General features: G+C 39.4%; 1 protein-coding gene across 2 annotated transcripts in view; it reads left to right on the top strand.

The window, feature by feature from the left end:
* The window catches only part of LOC106963097 (tetratricopeptide repeat protein 28), a 176690-nt gene that overhangs the window by 75863 nt on the left and 80509 nt on the right, over positions 1–20318 (top strand). For both annotated transcript variants that reach the window (XM_015057838.1, XM_015057830.1), the window contains exons 2-4: positions 3213–3360; positions 9239–9511; positions 12262–12392. In XM_015057838.1, the coding sequence (XP_014913324.1) occupies positions 3213–3360; positions 9239–9511; positions 12262–12392 (552 nt within the window). The remainder of the gene's footprint in view (positions 1–3212; positions 3361–9238; positions 9512–12261; positions 12393–20318) is intronic.

The following is a 20318-nucleotide window of genomic DNA, read 5'->3' as shown; positions in this document are numbered from 1 at the left end:
AAAAAAAAAAAAAAAAAAAAAAAAAAAAACACGTGTAGGAGTAAAATCTTGTTCTCACTTCACTTGTAGGGCCTCACGGCCAAAAGCGGCGAACTCGTCTGTGCTATCGCCCTCTGCCGTAATCTGGATTTACGTTAAATGAAGGTGCTATGAGAGTTATGTGCTGCGGGTAAGATATTGGCCCTCTGTAATGTTTTTAACAGAATCTGTTGAATTCTGAACTGTCCCTTTGAGGCTTGAACTTAAATTTATCAGTTTCACTTGAGCTTCTCTCTGTGGTATGAGTGCATTTCATTAGCATTAAGCCTCTGTGATGTAAATTTTTTTTTTAGATGAATCCTCTCTGTTAAATTGACTTATTGGATTATAAGCCTAAGGGTATAGTGTGCTTTTTATTCTTTAGTCACATGATGTCATTTAAAGGAAGAAGGAGATTAATGACAAAAAATCCCTTATAAGGCCCTCGGGAGCTTTGATGTTGTCATTTCTGACCATGTTTGCTTATTTTTTCATTTATTTGTGCTTGGTTTTACTTTACTTTAATACTTAATCTACCAAATTTTGGGGTACAATGACGTTAGTAGCTGATGCTACTTTTTTGATGGAAGGAACGCCACGGTTTATCCATCTATTTTCTCTACTTCTTCTCCTAGTCGCTTCCATCGGGGCCCTTAAGGGAATGACAGGAGGGCAGGGCATATTGTAGGGTAAATCTAATCAACGAGAGAAGTGCTTTTAAATGTCTTCTTTTCCCTTGGGCAAAATGTTTTGGAGGAGCGCTCAGTTCTCACCGGCGTGTCGTGCCCAAACTCCACCGTTTCAAAATGCAATTAATATCGAGCAGGTACCCGGGCCTGCGGTCCCCATCATATAATAACAATGTTAGAACAAAGGTTAATGCTTTGAATTTAATCTCTGTCCTCGTCATTTTTAGTGAAGTTGCGTTGCAAGTGAGGGGACGTGGGCAGAGGGGTCCGGAGAGTGATTTGTAGTCTGTGTGCAGCTCAGACGGAAGCAAAATTAATTACTGGTCTCTATAAATTCAATGTCATGTCTCATTTTGTTTAATCCCCCCCCCCCCTTTCTCGCTTCGTAGTGGTTCTTGTAGAGAGGCTCGGAAAGACTAATGAAAAGGCCTCTTAGATGCTAATGGCAAATTAGCCTTGGTGTCACTTTTGGAGGCTGTGAGTGGAATGACTGCCTACTCACTCAGGATATGGTCAAGTATCAGCCGGGGCTGCAGCTCCACTTGCATAAGCACACACACGAAAACACCAAAAGGCTTCTAAAGATGACAGCTTCCCTACAAAGTCTTCAGTTCTTCCTTTTTCCCATGCTTTGCAGACGCAGTTGTCTCTCAGAACAGTCGCATCTTCGGCTTTTATCTCAGAAGTGCTCAGTTTGCCTTTTTCCTTGGAGGATTTTGTGGTTTGGATCATGAATACTGAGTTGAGTCGAGTTCTTTAAGTCTTTGTGGTTGGTGCTAAACTGGACCAGAGTCAGATTTAACAATTTACTTGGATTATTGTATGATCAAGCCTCAAATATAAAAATATTTTTGAATTACACGTCTGCACGGAACCTAATTATTTTTCTCTCGGGAGTCCAAACAGACATAAAAAGCAGACTTATTGATGGGGGCTTTAGATCTCAGAGACGGCATCTGTTTTAGGTTTCTCTCTGCTAAATGTTCCAAAACACTTTATTCTCTTATGGAAAGAAATAATCTGACACAAGCTGCATGCAGTTTGTGACAAGTTTATGTGTGTTTCTCAGCTTTATAAATAAATGATTGAATGACAAATCTGTCTCATTTTTGCCTTGTTGAAGGACCATTCTGTATCTGCTGCCAGATGTTTGACTTTTACAACTACATCCTGTCACAGTCAATTGTGTACAAATGGATGTTGTGTCTGGAGCTATAGAAAGTCTTTGAATTATATGTGGATAAATACGAGGTAGTCCATATATGTGGCGTGAAGGGAGACATGGTTTTCATTTAGTTTCCAAATAAAAGAAAAAGCTGAACTGTGGCATGCATTTTCTTTACTCTGATACCCAAAATAAAATTCATTGCAACATGCAGCTTTTCGAAGTCACCCAATTTTTAAATAGGACCTGCCGAAGTCCACCACTGCTCTGCCAGTGGCAGATTCATTAGTTTTTCAAGAAATCTGGCTTTTATGGATTAGTGGCGCAAACAAATTTATTGTTGGAAGAAATACATAAGAAGTCTAATTTGTTGTTTCTGCCTCGGGCCACGTGGGGGGATTCAGTAAACATGTGGAAGAGGTTGCTCGGGTGTAATGAGCAACAAACGTGAATAGTTTGGCAAATACTTGGAACGTCATGTGGTGGAAAATAACACTTCACAGCTCCCTGAATGTGCACACCGTGTTGGTGGCAGCAGCATGCGGTGGGGATGCTTTTCTTCTGCAGAAACAGGAAAGGTAGCGAGAGCTGATAGCAAGGTGGGTGGTAGAAAATCCTAAACCTACTGGCTGAGCCACAATGAAATGATTTAGATCAGTGTCAGGTGTTAGAAGGGCCTAGTCAAAGTCCAGATTTGGTAGAGACACATCCAAAAACACCTGCACCCCGTAGCTGGAATCCCAGTTAAAGTCCTACAAAGTATTGACTTACTTGGCTTACTGCATGCAACCACATATTTTAAGTTTTGTTTTTTTTTTTAAAAGAGAATGGAAGAAAGAAAACAATGAATCCCAACTTCACATCGTATTTCATTGGTCTGTCCCAAGTAAAACATTTTGTAGATTGATTGTAGACTTAGAAAAATATATTTTCTTCAAATTGAAACTGCATGAGTGCTTTTGCTTATTTTCTCTGTACTTATCACAAACACACAAATTCCCAGCGCTCTACTGTGCCTTTAACTCCAGCAGCAAACGGAGAAAGAGGGAAAAAAAAGCCAAACAAGTTGCTCCTGAGGAGGCAGCCATCCAGAGCGCAACATGTGCATTTATGTAAAACTTATAATCCAATTAACAAGCACAAAAAACCCTGCTGATCATTCTATAATGGGGGTACAAAGCAAAGAGGAGCCATGTTTGGGGAAACCGCTCGTGTGGAAGAAATGCAAATGGTGTAAAATGAGTGTGTATGGTAATGTGTTTGATTAAAGCCCCATGCTGTGGTAAACGACCGGATCCCTGATAACTCTTTCCGCTCCCCTCTGTCGTTTGTTTTTCCAGGCATACTTCCGACAGGGTGTTGCCCTTCAGTACCTTGGTCGCCATGCGGACGCACTGGCCGCCTTCGCCTCTGGGCTGGCCCAGGACCCCAAGAGCCTTCAGCTGCTTGTGGGGATGGTGGAAGCCGCCATGAAGTCACCGCTACGAGGTGAGATCTGTCGACGCTCAATCCACATTTCTCTTCAGCATGCCTGTTTCAGTAGATATTCATGTGCATTTCACTCTCTTCGTTGCTTCACGTATTTTGTCCTACCGCCTTCTAAATTACTTTCCTCACAGATAATCCTTGTTCTGTCAGTCAGTACGTGTTTTTTGGGGTGACTTTATCTGTCATTTCTTTTTTTCAGCTTTGCAGCAAGCAGGGCCGTCTTTCCGTCTGTCTATCTTCTTTTTTCTTTGTTACCGACTGTTTGTGTCGAGTACTTACACCTTCGGGCTCAGAGGCATGATGCCTGCCGCTTCAGCATATCTTATTGTCGCTCAACCTGATCGCACACACAGATAGCCTGTTATCTAAATGAGCATCCAACATTAATGCCATTGTGTTCGCCTGGCCTCGTGTAAGCTCTTTTTCCTAAAGCTGAGTGGATCTTTAGCACTGCGGCGAAACCAAGGTTGTGACTGTGGGACTGATGATGTTGCTGGGCCTCATTACCTGTTGTTTGTCACTGAGTGGGATGCTATCACTGCGGAGCCGATCCGACAGCTTTTCCTCTGATAATCCAGAGGAATTCCTCTGATAATCCAGGAGATATATTCAAACCGAATATATCGGTTTGAATATATCTCAAACTGATATATGTTGGTATATGTGATTGGTCCACATCAGATCCACTTCATGTGGATCTGATTGGTGTTTTACTTTGTCATCATTCATAAAATCCAACAGAACTAATAATTTCCACAATGTTCTCTCTGTAGGTCTAAATAAAAATGGAAATTAAGTTCAGTTGTGCCTCACACAATGTGTGTTCTGTGATAAAGACACGGAATATACAGCCTTTAATTTACATTTCTGTGTTAAAAAATACTTTTGTATTGCTCCAAAAGATCTTAGATTCTTCAGTAGGTAGAGTTTGCAATGACCATTCCTGGAAAGTATGTCAAATTTTTTTCTTTGTATATTTAAACAAACGTAAAGCTTTGCTTTTTTAACAAAGTTCCTACTATAAGTTAACATTTTGATTATATTCTACGTACCTGTTTTACTTGTTTACTTCATGTTTTAATTTTTCATCACCCTCATCTTTTTGCCAAACTATCGTGAAACGGATCCCTGAATAAATATGATCTGATTTTATGTAAACTAAAAAAAAAATGTGTTGTGAGATTCGATCAATGAGAAATTGAATGCAAGAGTCCTCTGAAAATGTGGGTGCAGATTCAAAGAGGAAAAAAAATGGCTTAGAGAGTGGAGAATGAAGCGCCCATCTTAGCCACCGTGAGCTTTTCAGGCTTCAATTGGAACCAAAACAAAAACAAACCAAATTTGGGTCTGAGCCCAGACCAGTCCATTGTGGACTAGAATGGGTGTTCTCTGTAGGAGAAGAACAATATTTAGGCCAAGCGACTTAATCCCCTAATTGTTTACCCTACTTCCCCGAGTGCCAGGCAGCCATGGGAAGACCTAATCCAAGGTGTGTTAAGGAGAGGTAGCTAGGTCAAAGGATTAAAAACAATGATCCTCTCAGAGGGGCTGTTGGCACATGGCGGCGATAATCAATATTACGCCGGCAAACAGGGAGGATAATCTGTGTTACACAGCCAAAGTCCCTGTAGAAGTGAAAGGTAGGCGTGTTCTGCTTTCTCTCCTTAAAGGGAGGAAATTCATACCCAGATTCAGTTGTTCATCTGGCAGTAAACAGAGTTATAGAAAATGTTGGGCAACAGCAAAAGTAAAGAATGGGATGTTTTAATCAGGTGATGAATTTTTACATGCAGTTTTCCAACTTGATAGGTGATAAAAATGTAACTTAGTAAAAAACAAAAACCTAATATTTTTTGTGGTATCATCCTTCATATTACTATGTAATCTGTGTAAAATAGTAAGTAATATTTTCTTTTGAGAAAATATTACTTATATTTACAGTATAGCTGTGTTATATTGCCATGTTGTCAGATTAAATATGATTGCAGTGCATCTTTATATCACAGATAAATCACAGCTCAGTGCATCTTTAATGAAACCACTTTTAATTTGACTATTTCTACCAAACCAGACAACTGAAAAACAACATTAGAGAACGACAAACAATAAAAATGTTACTTAAAGAAAGTAATGTGTGTCTTGAGGACACAGTCAGTTGTCTATTAAAAAAACAGGGAAATGTAGTTTTTAAGTTTTTAATGTTATGGATGTTTTATTCTTGATTCCTATTTCAAGGTTCCCAAGTGGACTATAATCCAAAACTGTACTCAAATGAAGTCCTACTTTGATCAGGAATGTTTTTTGTTTGTTTAGAGCTGTTATATTTTCTTGCATTTACGATAACCCAGTTTATGTTGCGTAACTTTTTAAAAATATTTTTTTTTTTTAGCATTGCTATTTGCAGTAGTACTGAAGGAGTCCACAAGCTTCCTATTGGTTTGTTGAGATCAGTCAACCCTTAAAAAAAGAAGGATGAGTCTTAAAAGTCCATCAAACATATTATCACACTGAGTTTTATTTTTCCTTTTAATCAGAAACAGATGTCAAACCTGACAATGTGAAGCATTACTTTGACATTAAACACAAATCATTGGAGGAATCATTAACATTTAAATCTAAAGAAAAAACAGAAAATGCTTATCTAAGAATCTTAAACACCAGATGCAGCAGAAAACACACATAGTCACTTACCGTTCAGCAATATGACCGATTATCTAACTGAAGAGGAGTCATAGCAGTGACTTCATATTTGCCGACGTGATTTACTTTTGCAAAAATAACGAGCATTAAATCGAAGCAACACATTTTTTCATTTGGTATTTTTGTAATCATTGGATATATAGACATATATGAAGGTGTATTTGATTGGAAAAGAGTTGAACACTCACATTTAAGATCACGGTGGCAAAATGTTAAATGAGTTAATGAGACAGGAAAAGCCGACGCGCTTGATTTAAATATTCGATATCAAACAGGACAACGTCTTGATGTGAAGGAGGAAGAGCCTGACGGCTGAATATGCCCAGAGAAAAAGAATGAGAAATACTTTAATACATTCTTAATACAGTCTTCTTACGGCATAGTAACGAGTTTCATTGAAAATGTTGCAGCGAAAAGTACAGCATCTCATGGAGACATCTGATGAGAATGTTCTTTGCACCCATCAAAAGGTGGACAGTACAAACCTCATCTGCCTTTCTCCTTTGCTGCCTCGTTATTAATCCTTAATTTTACCTCTCTAGTGTGGATATCATATGTCAATATCGTACCATGATAGTTACCTCATATTTCCATCATTTTTTCCACAGTAATAGAAACATAAAAAGAAAGAGTTAACCAGACAAAATCAGACATAAAGAAATGCCAGCTTGACAGCTTTAATTTTAAATCTGAAAAAGAGATTTTACTGCTTGCTGTTTAGATTATCAGAGTTCCTCTGTACTGACCAGCTAATTAACTACTATATATTATTTTTGCAGCTGTTAATGCACTATTTTTCCCCTTTATGCATTCTCATCTTTCTAAGATGTAAGAACCTTTGTGATTAGATCATATTTATGCCGAAAAAGAGGTGTGTTCAACATCTGACCTGCCAGCAGCAGGGACAGGCTGCAAGAAGTAGTACAAGGAAATAATCTAATGACCATGAACCGTCACAATATAAAGAAGACTCACTAGTTAGAAGCATAAGATTGAAAAGGTATTTTGAAAAGAAAATCAGGAGAAATGTTTTTTTTTTTTTTTAGAATTACCTCGTTGATTGCTGTGTGCATCCCGATGACATCTCGGATCTTGTGTGTCTCATAGCTTGGTTCAATCCAGATCCTCCATCTATTTCTGTGCCGGTGTTGTGTGTAGGGAACAGTGCTCTCCATTGTCATAACAACCTGTTTATGAACACAACAGCCATGACACCTTTTTAAAAAAGCTTTTTTTTTTTTTCCATCGTTTGATTTATGACTCAGCTCTCGGTGTCACTCTGAAGGCAATTACAAGGTGTGAATGGATATAATATGCATGCACTGTCTCCGTAACCACGACGTTCTGCCAAGTGCCGGAACAGAGGAGATGCTCTTTCAAGAGCTCTTGAAAGAGCATCATCAGTTATGCTTTTGTGTGCTTTTACGGGGATGCGGCTCATATTGAGTAAGCGTGTGTGTGTGTGTGTGTGTACAAAAATGTATAAGCATTTTGTGAGGGTGTAAGATATACTCCATTTGTTCAGATGTTGCTGTGTTTAAATGTTTGCAAGTAAATTCTTAGCAGTTCCTTAAACTTTGATCTGATGATAAAAAAGTAAATCAGACATCGCATAGATAGAGATTATCTGAAGTGTGCAACGCTTTGATCTAGTTGGAAGCAACTGAACCATATATTTTTGCACATTTTTTCCAAGTGTGGTGTGTATTTCATCTTTCCTGAGAAATTACTTATAGAACCACCTTTTGCCACAGTCGCTACTGCGAGTGCTTCTACCAGCTTTTGCACATCTGGTGACTGAAAAACGCTTCTCCGCTGTTCACTGAAAAAGTACGGAGTCTCTGTCAGATTGGAGTGAAAGCATTTGTGCAGTTATCTAGTCTTTTCCACAGATCCACAAGTCGGTTTATGTTTAGGCTTTTAGTGGTCCACTCTCACATTTTACCACATTTCATTGTAGCTCTCACTGTGTGACTTTAGACTCATGCTGTTGGTTTTAAAAGCAAAAATCGCCTTAATCCTTCTCCATGACTTTCTCCCGCTTCTGTCTGCTGTGTTCCTCCGTCTTCATGACGCTGTTTATTCTCTATTGTTTTCTAACAAACCTATAAGGCCTTCACAAGCAGCTGGATTTATACTGAGAATAAATTACGCTCAAATACTTTGAAAATCTACTGTTGTCACCGAATGCGTTTTCAGGTATCAGAGTAAAGGGGACCGAGTACCAAAGCATAAAACGCTTTTACTTTTATTCGTGACACATTTATAAAACAATGTCTTTAGTTTTATTCCACTTTAAGGTAATGTTCTACTTTTGTGTTCCAATACAACACGCTGTTCGTGGTTATGTAGCAAAATGTTGAAAGGTTTAGGGGGTGTAAATATTTTTGGTATGCATTTAGAAATACATGCACAAAGGAGCACATTAGACACAAAGACCTACATCCACTTGGTCAGGTCAGGACGTTCGATGTTGCTGTCTGCCACAGGGCTTTATAATCTGAAAAGGCTCTAGATCCCCAATCCCATGTGGTCCACCATTGATTTATGTCATTGTGTGAGTTTTCAGCCTCTTCAGAGGTCACCTTGTACATCTCCTTTGGTCTTTGTTTCTCCATTACATCTCCGCTACATACTGGCATGAGCTGCTTTTGTTTCCCCGTCATCCTGTCACTTTAAAGTGAATAACCTGCTGTAGCTTTCTCAAACAGTCATTTTACCTGGAAAAAAAAAAGGCAGAAATATTGGCGCAATCTTGTTATGTGGTTTGTGAGAACGATCGCTAGTGATTGTCTAAACATTTGTCATTTCATGCAGTGAAAATTGCTTTAGATTAACCAAGTCAAAGAGAAAGAATAAAAAAAAAGGATCATACAGTGCATTGACTTATTGTTAAATTGTCGAGGACGGCCGTCTGAGCAACAGGCTGTGATTATGGACGCTGGGAAAAGCTGTTATTTAAAGAAAGTAAAGTCAGAGTGGAGATAAATCTCACCTTTACACAGAATTTACAAATCCGCAACTCATTTCTCATAATCTTCCTCATGTTATTGTTACTCAGCATGGCAGCAGAATGTTTTTTTTTTTTTTTTTGCTTTTTATTGCTTTGGCACCCTTCATAGTCTGTGCCTAACATGTTTTTTTTTTTTGTTGTTGTTTTTTTTTTTGCTCTGCACAGATTCTCTGGAGCCCACCTATCAGCAGCTGCAAAAGATGAAGCTGGACAAAAGTCCCTTTGTGGTGGTGTCTGTGATTGGCCAGGAGCTACTGACAGCGGGGCACCACACGGCCTCCGTGGTGGTGCTGGAAGCCGCTTTGAAGATCGGAACGTGCAGCCTCAAGCTACGCGGCTCCGTCTTCTCCGCCCTCAGCAGCGCCCACTGGTCCCTGGGCAACACAGAGAAGAGCCTCGGATACATGCAGCAGGACTTGGAGGTGGCCAAGACCTTAGGTATGTCAGCTGGGAACGGGCTGTCAATTATTTCCGTTAGCTACGTTTTGAAATTCGCAGGAATGACACAAATGTTTAAATGGAAAAAATATTATAAGAAATATTATATAGTAATAGTAATATTATGACAAAACACTGAACAGCTACAAAGCAGAAAAGTTAACCAGCTTTTGAGACAGAGGTATAGATTGCACAAGGGGCATTTACTGACTGAAATAAAATCAGATTTTTAGAAGTTGTATTGGTTTGGTCAACAGCAGATTTCTTGATGCATGTCAGATGGTAATAAATACGAATATTTTGCCTCTAATGGCGACAATTTTTGCATATGTCATCACTGGCGTTTACACTGAAGTCTTAAAAAACTCGCAGCTACTGCACATCCTTGTAATTGCTTCTCTTTTTATCCCCCCTCCAACAATCAAGTGATATGTTTTGATGAATACATCAAAATGACACTTTGCATAATATGAACTCAAAATGTCACCGCATCCTCCATTATTAAGATTCGAATGCTCATTCTTCATAGTTTCATCCTCATGTTTTATTACTGACTGAGTGTTCCTCGGCATGGAGAAAATCAGTGCCTCATACATTTCCTCAGAGATGTTCTGTCATTCTTCAAAAGAAATTTTGCCTTCTGCTGGAAGGGTTGTGTTTTGCTAAGTTTCTCTTTAAAACACCCCCAAGGTGTAGGGAGTCGTTCAGCAAACCTGGCAGTGTCAGAGCTCTCACTTTGTTCTTCACTCGAAACTGTTTGGAAATTATTCGAAAAACTCATTGGGTAGTTAACATGAAGTTTTCTAATCAAGGTGGGATATGTGTATATATTTAGATATATGTATATATTTATAAGTGCATCTGCCTTGTAGATATCCAGATATGTATTAAAGTCCTACCTCCAGTCTTTTCTGTCATTGTTTTGCAATCATGAGGGATCTTGGCAAGGAAACTACCTGGCAAAGTGAACCCAAATTTATTTTTGATCTGATCTGACTAATGAGTGAACTTTCAATATTCATTAGTCTCTTTTTGTTGTTCTTCAGTAAAGTTTAATGTGGGCCAACAAGCAGGACATTTATTTCTTGGATGTCATCCATTGGTACTGATATATGACGGTGCCCTTTTAAATTAAATTAAATGCTATGCAAACTAATTTTCACAGATACATTCTCTGTCAAATCTGTTTTCAGAGATAATTTGTAGAAGTAGTAAGCTATTTTTGTTATTCTGGGACTATTTCTGGGCACAATGCAATTTTCTTTTAGCTTTCTTTTATGCAGAGTCCCTGTATCATTTTTTTTTTTTACTTTGAGAGTGACGACAGTATTTAATGAGTAAAGTTGTACAGCTTGTATGATTAGATGAATACCTTTTTATTCTAGTCAATAACTACTTTGCTATTGTTTAAAAAACTTGCGGCGAATATCCAGCCTTCGGTTTCTATAAAACTTTGAGTAGGCAATAGTATTTTTTTTTTGCCAACTCCAAATTCTCTTCTTTGAGTTTTTTTTTAAAGCTGTCAACATTTCCAAATCATTTTATGTTCTAACAGAGGTCGAAAGCTTAAAAATTGCAGCTTTTCTGTCCTCCATTCAAGCTTCCAGTTATGTACTAAAAGTCTTGTTGTCTCTAGCTGTCGTGCAGCTTGAATGAAGCACAGGCACTCCTCAAACATGACTTTCTACATCTCTTTTTTTATTATTATTATTTTGACATTCTGACAAGAAGTCTCCGGTTTGGTTACTGTGTGAAGACGACTGAAAACGCCTCGATTCCGATAACCACTCAATTTCTTGGCCAATCTCTCATATTGAGAATTGATTACATTTATGTAACATTAATGTGACACTGCCTAACATGACACAGCTTTACTGATGATTAGGTGGATAAACTGGGTAACTGCAGTGATTTCAGGTCACTCTTGTCTATTAGACTTTCTCAGTAATAAATGTGATTCATGTTTAGCCTTTGTTTAGATTACATTTCTATTCACTGCAAAATCCTGTTAGCTAACTGTAAACCAATTAATTACCAAGTGACTTCATCCTACTTTTTAGAAATGTTAGCACATTCATATGCTTTAAGCGAAGATAAAAGACCACTAGCTTAGCTGCTGCCTCTTCTCTCGTTTATCTCAGTGAATTATAGCATAATTTTGAGTAAATCTTGTAGTGAGGCTCATTTTCTCGTCTTTAATCAATTTTCTTGAATGTTTAAGGTGATCTGAAACATTTTTAAAAGAAAAAAAGCCACTTGCTGTGGAAATTTTACAGAATGAAGAAAAAAAAAACCCAAGCCAAAACAAAAAAAAAAAAAAAGAAGCATGCAGCACTGACTGGCTCCACTCGTCTCACCCCCACACATTTGACACATGAGTGGGCAGAGCAGCTGGAGATAAGAAGCGGAGGTTCTCAGGTGGAGCGCAGAGACTTGAGCTTTACTTTGGCCCTTACTGTGAGGCCTCGCTGTCAGGCAGAAATAATAAGGCTTTCCCCTTTTACCCTCCGGAGCTTTAAGATCAGCACTACCAGCTGTCAGAGAAGCTGTTCTTGCAGAGAAGAACGCCGAACGGCCACTTTACCTTTTAAGGGTGCAGTGGCATGCGAGTGGCAATACACGTGTTTCATTGCACAGAAGGCTGATATGAAATAAACACCACTTGGCTCCTAATTGTGTCCAGCAGCTAGCCGCGGTGCGTGTCAGGGTGTCGGTTTTTGTGTTTCATGTCTTTTGTTCTACCTCTTCAGGTGACCAAACTGGGGAATGCCGTGCTCATGGGAATCTGGGCTCTGCATTCTTCTCCAAGGGGAACTATCGTGAAGCATTAACCAACCATCGCAACCAGCTGGTACTGGCCATGAAGTTAAAGGACAGAGAGGTAAGTAGTAGTGTGTTATATGTGTTACAGCGACCCTGAAATGGGTAGAGCAGGCCAACTGTCACTGCGGAGGATAATAAATTGACTTTTGGTGGACTTTTTTTTTTTTCTTTCCTTGAGTCTCTTATCATATTGAAAGTGCAGGATTGTGCTGTGCCTGGAAATCCTTCTGTTCTCCTGGTTTGGAGGACATGTGAAGGGGAAATATGAAGGACACAGAAATGCGGCTGCTCTTTCTCACTTCAGGAAAAAAAATGAGTGTGAAATTGGTGCAGGGCATACATAGAGGGGATGGTGGATGGGAAATAAGAGTTCCAGCAACAGACTCAGATAATGGGAAGCTTTAGCTGCTGCTATTATCGGTGCTAACTGTTAATGCAGATGCTAATCAGGTGAATACCTGACTGCGTGGCCTTCAAGCATTCACAGTTTTTGAACTGTAATTTGCAGGAAATAATTTGATTTGGAAGGAAGGAAACGATTTGGCCGGCCAGATCCACTTTTCATCCTGTGCTGCCCTCTTTCTCTGCTTTCTGTCTCTCAGCTCTCTCTGTCTCTCTGCCCGACCTTTGTGGTCATTGTTGTGGGGTGACAGGTGCTTGTTCCTACACAATTCCCGTCACACAAAGAGAAGAATGGCCTCCTGTTTCCCCTTCCTTATCCTTCCTACCAGACTGGCAGCCCTGCTTGTTTTTGTTACTTCATATCGGGAGGCATTTAAGGAGTCAAGTCAAGTGCAGCACAATACACCAGGACGGAACTGACCATTGAGGAATGAGGACAGAGGTGTCTTTGACGTCTCTTGCTTTCAAAGATCACAAGTGTGACTTTGTGGTCAAACTTTGCCTTACAGAGGCATTGATGGCCCTTGAACCGTGTCACGTTTCGTCATGCAAACAGCTAAATTTATTAATGTGTCTTGAAGGGGGGTTTTAAGTGACAAGCAAACGCAAAGTAGTTCATACTGTCCATGTGTTCCAAAAGGAAATGTGTGCATTGTTTCGTACAAATAAATCTGAAACTGTGGCATGCATTTATTTTGTATCTCGATACTTTGTAGAACTCCCTTTCACAGCAGGTACCACTGCAAGTTTTTGGGGTTATGTCTCTATTTGCTTTGCAGATCAAGAGACTGAAAGACTCCAATCTTTCTTGCAAAATAATTCAAGCTTTGTTAAACTGTCTTTGAAGATCAGTTTCAAGACTGGCTACAAATCAGATTCTCAATGATATATTTATATATATATATTTTTACCATTAATCTACACAGTTTTATTGCAGTTCTGGCTGTAGGTTTAGGGAAGGTGAACATCGACCTTAATCTCAAGGGGTCTTCTTGGGTTTCTGCTAAAGAAAACGATCCTTACAATATGATGTTGCCACCACTATGTATAGTACTAGTGAGATTTTGTTTTGAGTTTTAGTTTTCCACCACACATGATTCATTTTGATCTCATCAGACTAAATTGTATCAAACTTTGAAGGGGATTTCTTATAGCTTTCCCTCTACAATACCAAGTGAGGGATGCCGCTTTCCCCCCATTTTTTCCCTCCCACTTTGCTTATTTACAACTTCTTATTGGTTTATCACAGAAATGCATATAAAATCAATTAAGCTATATTGAAATACGTTGTTATACTATAAAAATGACATAAACCTGTAACGTAGATCATTTTACTGGTAAGATTCAGCTCTAAAGTTCATGTTTGGCTTTTGTCTCTTGGAGGGAAACAATAAGTCATCTGTCCCACCTCCGTCTACACACAAACTCATTTTCAAAGTAAACTGTTCTCTTGTGAGAACAGCATGATGCCTGGGCCCAGCTGAGGACAATGAACTCCACAAATGGTTGCATCATATACAAAACCTTGTGATTGGCTCCTAACAGCCCACCCTACGTTCCTCCCCGGCTCTCCTCTCGTTCATCCCAAGGCCCCCTAATCAGAATCATATGTGTGTCACACCACCTGGTCTCCTTCAGAACACACTGGAGCCTGGTGCGCCGCTCATTACGGCCAGCCGGGTGTTTTTGTGTTTCTGATGTGGACTTTTTTATCTGGCCTCTCTGAAGCTGAGGTCACTTCCTAGGGGCCCTGGGACAGGATGTTGGTTCTGACGGGATTTCCCATATGTAGTCTACGGTCGACGAGCTTTGAGAAGGTCCAACGGACTCTTGATGTATAAATTTTTAAAAAAGCAACGATTCCAGTCTTTTGTGAATTATAACGTTGCGTTCAAAATACATCCAAAAATGATTAAATGGTTTTTGGATGTATTTTGGGAAATCTTACGGTAAAGTGATTAAGATGATAAAGTTCCCTAGTAGACCATCCTGGTATGATGCTAATGATGTAAAACTTTAAATAAGTTTTCTTTATAGATTATACAGTTCATGTCTTTGTGCATAAATATCTCTTAATCTGTTTTTTCCTCCAATTCTTAATAAAAAAAAACAAAAAAAAAACGGTAATTCAACACGGACGTTATTAAAGCTTCAGATTAGAATTGTATTGCAGTTATCAACTCAATTGCTAACATCTGGGCATGTGGTGACATCATTAAATAAAACCAGATAAGTCACTGAGGTCAAGTAGCCACATGATCATTGGTTTAAATATAAAGAGGTGGAGGATGGTCCTCATCAGGTCCAAATGGGACTTTTATATAATACAAAAGGTCCAGAACAACTATTAGTCAATAAATGTGTTTTATTAGATTTGTTCACAGCCGAGAAGCAAATGGCTGCTTACAACATTTTCTTGTTTTTGTACCACTGTAACTTTTAAAATCAAAGCATGATCAGAAGATGACTTTTAACTTTCTGACCTTTACGAATGTTGTGCATTTCTTTCTGTAGTCCTTCTATTAGCTCACATTTATTTTTATTTTCCTCCTTTTTTCGTCTGAATTTACATTTTTCAGAACAAATTCTGCATCATATGGTTAATGTATGAAACTTCAGTACTCCACTAGAAGATTAGCCAACATTTAATGAGACTCATTGAAGCCCTATATATATATATTTATATTTGTTGGTTATCTGTAAATATTTTTAGTGTTCCATATCATGGGCATCAGAGTGCCATAGATTTGGACGGGGCCGCATCGCCTCTGTTTTCATTCTGTATCTGAGAATCTCTGGCCTACAGCATACTTTACGTTGCCCTTTCCTTTTGTAGATCTACCAAGAGAGATACTGATGGTACAAATAATGCCAAGTAATGTATCTGTCAACCTACAAAAACGCTGCATGTCCGAACTAAAATTGCCTGTTTACGGTGAAGGATCAGAGCGAGAAATAGAGCAGGACATCAGATAAGTTGTTCCTTATACATCAAGCAGCACTCCAGCACTTGTTCTGTCAGATCTTGATTTGTCTCGTGGTAATTGGGACGATTTCTTCGTGCATCTGTACAAAGAAGTCAAGCATAGTGTTGCGCGTTTTTCTGTGGATGGCCAGTGGACTTTGTGACACTAATAGATTTTTATAACTCTATTTAGGACACTATGAAGATGAAAAGCTGAGAAAAAAAAAAGAAAAGCAAACAGAGAAGCAGGAGGAGTGGTGGAGAGGCTCAAACAGAGAGCGCTCTGTCATCCACAATCCTCCTCTGGCAAGCCGAGCCAGTGAGGTCATGGGCTAGCATGAAGTTAGTGTCGTACGTTAGACTCACTGACTTGTGGCTATATCTTTTGCAGATTTTCCACAGTCACGTGTACTGTGGCTATAACATAAACACGGCGGCTTTTCTTTGTAGGTGTGGAACTTTAAAAGCTTTTGTTTTTGTCTCACTTTGAACACCTGGCTACATCCAAGGGATCTGCCAGTAACTATTTTCTTTTTACAAAAACTCTGTAATTGTGAAACAAGGTTGTTTAACTAGGGCTTTCCTCTGGGTGCTCTCTTACTCTTTCCTTTTTGTTTGTGACTTTCTTTTTGTTATAATGGTAGGGTTAGATAGAAGGAGGTTACCCCTAATTTAGGGTGAGTTTTTTAGGTGAAACTAAGGTGGGCTGGCAGACGTTCACACTGTAATTATGTCATGTGTGATTCTAAAAAGATTCTCGAGCAATGACACCCACCAACCTCAAACCCAAGAAAAGAGAAGCTTAAATGCTTTCTGGAGTTTTGCTTTTGTTCATCTTAACTGGCTTTCTTCCACTGTATATGTTGCTAAGATTTCAGTAAATGTCGCCCTTTATTTTGAAATTGATAGCGGTGTATTTTCGGGACAGCATGTTAGGTCGTGCCGGTGTTTCATTCACACTGCAAGAAAGCGAGAGAGAGAAAGACTTTCAGTAGGAAACAGGTAGGCTGAACGGTGATTTGTTTTTTTTTCCTTTTTACATAAGGAGATTGCTTTTTCAGTTGCACTAGCCAAACTGACCTCAAACTAATCTCACTAATCTCTAAGATGCTACAGACAGATTAAAATGTAAACCTCGTACCGTACTTCACTATAAGCCACACCTACAAATGTTTTGAAAAAAACAAACAAACAAACAAAATAAAAATAAACTGGAAACATACATATATAAGCCGCACCGGGCTATAAGCCGCTGGTATCTCTGCTCTCAGTTTTCTGCAGCAGAGGGCTGCGTCCTAATAAATCTGCTGGATTTATTAAGGCAGCCCTCCGTCTCCAACTCCGTACCATGGACTCGTTTACGTGCAGTGGCTCTATTTCCCTCCTGTACTGCTAGATCGATAGCCCTCAACTTAAAGCTGCATCATATGAGTTTGAAGAAATTTCTTTGTCGTGCTTGCTGCTAGCATGTGCTTGTTCTAAATGAAAATTAGCATTTTCTTCTTTGATTTTGACTTCCAATGATTCGTTTCCTGCTGAAGAGCCCCCTGGTGGCTGAAGAAAAATCCACAGAAAAGCCGCACGGTTCAAAGCATAGGATAAAACACTGTTAAATTAGTATTTAGAAACTCTTTTTATACCGTCTTTCTTTGTTCTTAGAGAGATATTTTAGTTTAGATAAATAATTAGTATCATCTAAGGGTCAAGATATTGGAAATTGGCGCAAAACTCTGACAGGAAAACCTTTTATCTGAGGTAGGGGATGTTTGGCTTAGCTTCATGGATCCTTCGAGGATGTAGCTGGTGTGATAAGGCCAATGGCTGAAAGATGAGCCTCTAAATAAGGGGTGAGGTCAGGAGCTAAATGTGGGTGTTCAGTTGTCAGGGTGAGGGTTTGTCAGTGTTTGTCAGCACTCCAGCCGAGTCGGGGATCATTAAGGAGTCATTAGTGTATGGACGTGTGCCTCTGGCGAATCTCCTGGGGGTTTCGCTGATTGAGGATGGCAGAGGTGGGTGTGCTGGAGTGTTACTTGGCACCCATGTCTCTCTTCTTTAGCCTCCACTGATTTTGTGATTAGAAAGGAGTCTTTTGGAATGATTAGAGGGGCTAATTTAGCTGAAATATCTGGTGGGGGAGGGGCAAGAAGAGATAGATGCCCAACTAAATAAAAAGCAGCACATATTTTGCTTTAGAGTGCGCTTCATAAGGCTGGGTAGTTTGTGAGGGCATTCAGGTGTTTTTATTACTTTTCCAACAGAACCAATATGATCTGTGCCTGCTTCCTCACCTCTTCTGGTGCTAGTTTGAAGAGCAAGAGCTTGCTCTAGTGCGGCAGCTCCAGCAGCATGTCCAGCCCGCTGCGCCTTAATGGCGCGCAGGCTTTCCTCGGCCCAGTGGTTCAGAACTGCTCCACAGCAGCCAGCTAAGCCATGAATCATGAGAGATGGACGGCAGGCGTCAGCCAATGGGCCATGACCAGAACTGGGAAACAGGGTTTGTGTGTGTGTGTGTAAGTGTGTTTTTCTTTTGAGCACACATCTGCGTTCCCATATTCCAGTGTCATGTGAATGTGTCATGTCCGTTTAATGTGCATGTTTGTCTTGGAACGTTTGTCTGTGCAAACACATATGGAGGACGTTTTTTTGGGGTTTTTTTTTTTCACGAGGAGGTAGGGTTGTAAAAGACGAGGAGAAATTTAGAACGGCTTTACAATCTATAGCTGTTTTCTAAGTGCTTCTGAGATTTAGGCTTGTGCAGCTTGCAGTTTAATGATGCACTTGCTTGCTTTCTGCGTATGCACACCAAATTCAAGGTTAACAAACAAACATTTCCTCTGTCACCGTGCGTGTATGCATATAAGCATGCTATGCGTGCATTGCTGTGCATTAGCTGCATCCAAGGTGACGCAGCTTTGTGTCTCCCCCAGCAGTGCACTTGGAAGGCTGTCAGAGAGATGAATGGCTGCCGTTATATCGACTACTGCTTTCTGCTGGCTCTTCTCTCTCTCTTTTCTTCTCTCTCTCTCTCTCTTCTTCTGCAGCATCAGATGTTCTGTGTCTCCACTATTCCTCATCACTTTCCCTTCCTTTGTTATCTCATCTTCCATTTTACCTCCCCCCCCCCACGCTCCATTTATACTTTGCATTTAATTTCATTTTCTTTATTTGTACTTTTGAGTACTTTTTATTTTGACTTTAATTTTGATAAAATGGCTATGCCAAAACGTTTTGGTATAGATATCCCTTAGTAAAACAGACACAAATCATGTTTGAATGGTTATTTGCTTTTACTTCTTGGATCGATACATCGACTCCAAAAAGTCAATGTATTGGACTCTTGGATGTCTGATTATGGATGTCGATGAACAAGCAGCTTCTAGTGATGCTTTATATACATCAATCAGAACTTTAGGACAAACTTTGATATCAGTTTTCCTTTAAATAGATTTTGGAAGATCCTGACTATCCTTCACGACTATACGATACAGAACAATACTTAGGAAGGTAAATATTCAGCCTTGTGGTTGTCTGATTTAAGTTTCACTCTCTTGTGCCCTGAATGAACAAAAGATGTATTTAAATATGTCATCAAGAAATAGTTTTCTTTTAAAAAGTGTTATTTTAAACACCTAAGTCCCACTAAAAATGGCTACCTTCAACTCTGAAGAGAGCTGTTGTTTGTAGAAGACCCTGGTAAACTTACTGTGACGCATCGAGTTTACCATTCTGTCACAATTTACTGCTGATAAAGCTGAAAATAGATTCTGGTAACCAGCCAATTTTTCTGTGCACCTTTAACCGAATGCTGCAGCGGGCTGTATTTACTAGATCCCTAGAAAATAAGATAATTTATCTCGAATATTACCTCTATTCTGCCTTTTTCACATTTGCTGCCCAAATGAATAGCACCATCCTGGGTTAGATTAGATAAATAAGTCACATGGTCTGTCTACATGAGATTCCCTTCCTGTCTGATCTGTTTTGATGTTCTATATGATTAGAAATGTCGGCCGGGGCATATTTAGATTGTGTTCATCAAAGGTTTGTGCTTCCTTGAGGTTTTCATTGCACCGCAGGGAAATTCTAATCACTTCGAAAATCAAATGTTCAATCATTAATCTTGGCAGAAAGATTTGATGTCAAATGGAGAGAAGTTTGAAGTCAGAATGTGCCAACCCATCTTCTCTAGATAATAGGTGGGAGATAAGAGATGGAGCCAGCCAGTGTAACGTTGCTTCACAAGCTTTGATTGAAGGGAATTACATGTGAAGCTCCCAAAGTACTCGAGCCGCCATTCACCAATATTTCACACCGCCTTTCACAGTTATTGGTATCCCTGGGAAAGATGTTTGAAAGCATTAAAATTACTTTAGTGATGTGGGACATTCTGACAATTTTAGAAAATGTATTCAGTCAGATTTTCAGTTTTGTGGTATTTTGCTTTTCTATTTAAATGTTCTAGCTTTTTTTTTTTTTTTTTTAAGAATTTGATTCCATGCACTCCAACGATGTTTCCTTGGCCATTGGAAAAGAAACTGGTCCAGATTTTCTACTGTACTTAACTATGAGATACCATTTGAACATTTTGAACTTTTCAGTGTTTATTCCTGAAAAGCT

This window comes from Poecilia latipinna, unplaced genomic scaffold (genome assembly GCF_001443285.1).
Source record: "Poecilia latipinna isolate Pla-1442-1.1 unplaced genomic scaffold, P_latipinna-1.0 Scaffold62, whole genome shotgun sequence".
Lineage (NCBI taxonomy): Eukaryota > Metazoa > Chordata > Actinopteri > Cyprinodontiformes > Poeciliidae > Poecilia > Poecilia latipinna.
The sequence above is the reverse complement of the archived record's forward strand: the minus strand, read 5'-3'. Positions and strand labels throughout refer to the sequence as shown.